Here is a 4,916-nt window from a genome sequence, read left to right on the forward strand (position 1 = left end):
TTTCACTGTTGGCTATATGTAAACGCCAGAAGACATGAACATCCATGTGGATAACTGAAATAACTGAAAATGGGCCATTTTGAATCCATGCAATAAGGCTGATTTCACCCCGAGCACTGACGCCAACAGAGAATTGTGAGTGCTGTTGCTAGGAGATGAGGTGCTCTTCCTGTGGAGCTTGTCTGGTTTGTGCAGATTGATGCAAAGCCATGTGCTCAAATTCATATGTCTGTGCAGTATGTACTCATATATGTACAGTCAATTTCCTCCATTAAAATACCTTCTAATCAGAAGAATTTTAAAGACATCTTCAGAAAACATATGCCAGACAAGACCAGGAGTAGTTGGTTGTGTATACATATGTACAGCCAGTTTCATATCAGCTTAAAGTTAGTATTTATTTTGTATTTTTCTATTGCATTTATAGACACAGTTTTAGGTTTCACTGACTCTAGAAGCCAAATAGAAGGAACATATTACCATATCACCGCCTTCTGTACAATCACCAATCACAAATTATCTACTCTCCTGTTTTTTTTTAGACAAATGCCCAGCATAAAATATATACATATCAGGGTATGGATTTAGTTTGTTAGAATCATGATTATTACAGAAAATTTTGAGTCAAAAATCCATCTGAGTCTTATAATAATAATAATAATAATAACAACAAATCATAATAAGTCAATATAATTCAGTTTCTTCTTCCATGCTCCTTATGCTGAAGGGTTTATTTGGGATGTATTCGGGCTGTTATGAATGATTTTGAACAGTCACAGGGTAGAGTAGGGGAATGGCAATGCCTTGGTCTGGTTTCTCAAAAGCACTTATCAAATTCTTCACTCTACGAAACAAGCGTTTCTGTTGACCAGGTGCTGTCTGCAAAATCACAAACAGAAAGCATTGTTACTTTGGACTTATCAATAATTGCTATTTATCATAAAATTAAATATCAATCTGAGTACAGTCTGAGGTTTATACATTTGTAAAAATCTAACTCAGTGCATAATAATGCATTCTGTTCATTACCCTTTAGAGAGTTATTTAAGCCCAAATTCAGGCCACCACTAAAATAGAAATTGTGATTTTTTTTTTTGGTGGTTTCTTTACTTGAGGTAAAAATTTTGAGGTAAGAAGGGCTGTATAAAGTTTTTTTTCCTCCCTCTGATGTTTCCTACAGGAAATGGGATCCAGCTGTTCGTGACTATTTATTATAAAACTAAGCATCCCATATTCAAGCTGATACATATTACTACCAAATAATGTTTATTTTAAGATTACAACAGATGACTTTATTACTTCTATTATGCTTCTGTTTTCTGTCACCAGCCTTCAAAGACCTTTTAGCAACTTTGAGGTTGTCAAAAGTTTTTCTTTTTAGTTGAGAAAACAAGTCCAACAATTAAGTAGCATATTTTATAGAAGTTGCTTTACCATTATGATAAATAAATAAATAAATTTTTTTCATGGTAAGAATGTCTTCTTTTCTTTTGTAGCAGCTGGTTTAATCCCCAATTCTGAAAAACACAACATGCGTTTGTGCACTCCAAGGAAACTGTGAAGTTTTAGTGATGACCTTAATTTATTTATTTATTCTGTCCATGTTTATTTGTTGCTCCTTTGTTTTGTTCATTTCAGTATATGCCAAGCTGTACTTCACTTGATGTGACAGGTGAAAATGATTTACCAATCAGATACTGATTTGCATATTAGAATAATGTGAATTCTTAGAAAAGGAATTGATTCACTGCTCAGCTGATCTACAAAGTGACTACATCAACATTCGTCACATGCATGCATGATCGGTGATCCATTTTTGTTTATAGCTTTGAGGTAAAATTGTTTTTGGCATGTTAACATGTTCTTCCATTATTTATTAGGAGGCAAAAAAATGGAAACAAGTTGCAATGATTCATATAAAATTAAAAGCTAGTTTCTGAGGTACAGTTTCTGAACAGCATAATTTAAGCATGTAAAATTATTTAAATCCAGCCTAGAATATTTAATTCCCAACTCTATTTTTTTATTTAAATTACAATATTATTGTCTACTTCCTAAATGCTTTGGGTTGTTTCAAAAAGAAGCAGGAACATTTTATATTTTAAATTTTATTTATTTATACAATATTGTTCCTCAACAAACATCTGACTTTGCCCCGATGTGCTTTTATAAATAACAACTACAGAAACATTTTTATTTAATAAGTAAAATCTTTTAATTTACAACAAACACATGCAAAGTAATGAATTGAAACATGTAAACAAGGCATCATACATATTGGAAAAAAAAACAAAAACAAACACTTTAGACAGTTCTCACCTCTGCGGCCCAGGAGCCTGCATTGTTTTGCTGTAAGCGGTAAGTGTAGACATAGCCATTGCACCTGTCAATGCAATGTCAAATCTCAAATCATGATACTTTATAATACACACAGTAACAGTCAAAAATTTGAACACATCTACTCATTCATAGGTTTTTCTGTATTTTGACTATTTTCTACAGTGCAGAACAATACTGAAGATATCAAAACTATGAAATATTCTACAACTGTACTAATCCATATTACATCAAGAACAGCTCAACTAAGTAAAGAGAAATAACAATCCATGATTATTTTAAGACATGAAGTGTCTTTTACACAGCAAAATCCCCAGTGTTGAATTAACACCCAGAGTGTTGATTTAACACCCTACTGTGTTTATATAGGTCCAATTGGACACAAATTAACTCTGAAAGTGTTAATTCAACACTGAGGAATTTGCTGTGTAAGGAATACAAATAAATAATACATTTAAAACATTGAATTAGAAGGTGTATCCAAACTTTTGATTCGTTCTATGTTTATATATATATAAATTTAAAACATTGAATTAGAAGGTTATATATAAAACCTTCTAATTCAATGTTTTAAATTTATATATATAAACATAGAACCAATCAAAAGTTTGGATACACCTTCTAATTCAATGTTTTAAATTTTATATATATATATATATATATATATATATATATATATATATATATACACAAAATCTAAAATTGGTTTAATTTATGTGTACATGTGTCTGGATTATTCAAGTTTCAAGAAGGATGCATGTTGCATGTAACCATTACCCTGAATGCCTCAATATACTGTCATTGGGGGGAAAAAAAGGTTGATGTTTAAGGTGAACTTACAGGACACAGAGGCAGTAAGCACCGGGGACGCTTTCGCTGTCTCGAATTAAGTAGCTGCCATCTCTGCCCGCCTCACCTAGGCGCTTCTCGCACGTCTCTCGGCTGATTGCCCCATGATAAACAGACAGCGATTCCATCGTGCCACTTGTTGCAGTTCTCTGCCTTTTCTCAGTTGTACCAAGAAGTAGTGGTTCCTTCTACGGGAAATGACGTGAAAGGCAGGAAATCACATCAAAAAACAAAAGATGTTTTCCGCAAGAAATGTTTGTGCAAGTGAGGAAAATGACAGTTAAACAGTTTGGGGTGTAGACTTGAGGTGAGATAAAGTACAGCTTGTTTCAGTAAAGGTGGCATTTGTGCAATATGTTTTCAGAATTTAGTACTTATGTATAAGTATTTTACATATGTATACGTGTTATTTATACATAAAAAACAAGGAGAGGTTGAATATTCTACCTTGAATATGATTTTGAATATTAGCAATCTGACAGCTGGAATACTGGATAGTCAGATACTTTTGCTTAATGCACTGCAATATTATGATACATCTCTTAATTTAGAAATGTATACTGCAGTCTGCAAGGTGTAGCCTATATACATTTCTCAGAATGTAGATCAAAATAGGATGAAAAGTAGCCCAATATGCTTTCACAGTAAAAAATAATACTCTTTCGATGTATTCTGTATATTATAAAATCTTGTATTTAGCATTTAAAGAATAATAATAAAAAAAGTACCAGCACATGTTTCTGGGAAGTATGTTGAAATATATTTTAGAAAAGTTTATGAAACTAAGTTGAGTTGGACAGGTGTCTGTCCAGATATTGTGGCTTGATGTGTGATTGGGAGATATTTTGCAATCTTTGAGGACATGGGTTTCCAACATCAATTTGGAATTATAAAACAAGTTTAATTTTCAATAATATAAGTCAGAAATCTCAATATGCCAAACTGACACATTTATTTCTTTTGAGAGACAGTGATTTTTTTTTTTTTAGAAATGCCCATTTTCATCTGAGGACTTAAAATGAAAAGACTTCTTTTAAAAATGTGATGCACTCAGGATCAATATAATGAATATAATGGATTATTATTAAGATGTTTTTCGCCTTGTGATGACCTGGCGACTTGTCCAGGGTGTACCCCGCCTTTCGCCCGTAGTCAGCTGGGATAGGCTCCAGCTTGCCTGCGACCTTGTAGAACAGGATAAAGCGGCTACAGATGATGAGATGAGATGAGATGTTTTTCATGTCTAAAACTTGATTTTATCATGACATGATTTTTGTTACTTTTGAGCTATTGTGAAATCCATATAAAAAAATTAAGCAAATGAACATGATGTAAGTCAGAATCATTTCATAATATTTGTTTTTAAGTTCTGGCAGCTTGAATTAAAATATTAGTTAAGAAGAGAAACTTTGCTCTATGCAGCATCTCTGACTTGGAATGTGGCCCACAAACATCCAACCATTCAGGACAAGAACATGTTTCCTTGCCTGTTGATTCAGAAACCTTCCCAACTTGCATTGGCAATGAGGTCTTCTAGCCTAGTAAGTGAAAATGAATGTTTTGACGTCTAAATTTGGAAAGAGCACAGGAGGGAGGGACTGTATTGCTTTATGCTTTGAAATAGCCTCAACTGATTTGTTAACAATACCTTTAATGCTCATTTAGAAGGTTAATCTAGTAACACTGACCTTACAGCTGGGAAAGTACTGCTTTAACCATATCCATAAGGA

General features: G+C 33.0%; 1 protein-coding gene across 1 annotated transcript; it reads right to left on the reverse strand.

Moving 5' to 3' along the window:
* Positions 1-372: 372 nt before the first annotated feature.
* On the reverse strand, positions 373-3,341 carry sh2d1ab (SH2 domain containing 1A duplicate b). The gene is made up of 3 exons (XM_060926902.1): positions 3,178-3,341; positions 2,320-2,383; positions 373-879 (listed from the first exon to the last, which is right to left on the reverse strand). Exons 1-3 carry the CDS (start codon positions 3,312-3,314, stop codon positions 754-756), a joined length of 327 nt encoding a protein of 108 aa, XP_060782885.1. The 5' UTR covers positions 3,315-3,341; the 3' UTR covers positions 373-753.
* Between the last annotated feature and the right edge of the window lie 1,575 nt (positions 3,342-4,916).

Source organism: Neoarius graeffei, chromosome 8 (genome assembly GCF_027579695.1).
Source record: "Neoarius graeffei isolate fNeoGra1 chromosome 8, fNeoGra1.pri, whole genome shotgun sequence".
Taxonomy (NCBI): Eukaryota; Metazoa; Chordata; class Actinopteri; order Siluriformes; family Ariidae; genus Neoarius; species Neoarius graeffei.

What these genes read in the sequence shown, in the direction of transcription:
- sh2d1ab (XM_060926902.1), bottom strand. Translation starts at nt 3,314, where the DNA reads ATGGAATCGCTGTCTGTTTATCATGGGGCAATCAGCCGAGAGACGTGC. An exon ending in GCTTACTGCCTCTGTGTCCT is followed by an intron (nt 2,384 to 3,177) that starts GTAAGTTCACCT and finishes TTGCATTGACAG; the next exon opens with GTGCAATGGCTATGTCTACA. An exon ending in CAGGCTCCTGGGCCGCAGAG is followed by an intron (nt 880 to 2,319) that starts GTGAGAACTGTC and finishes GTGATTTTGCAG; the next exon opens with ACAGCACCTGGTCAACAGAA.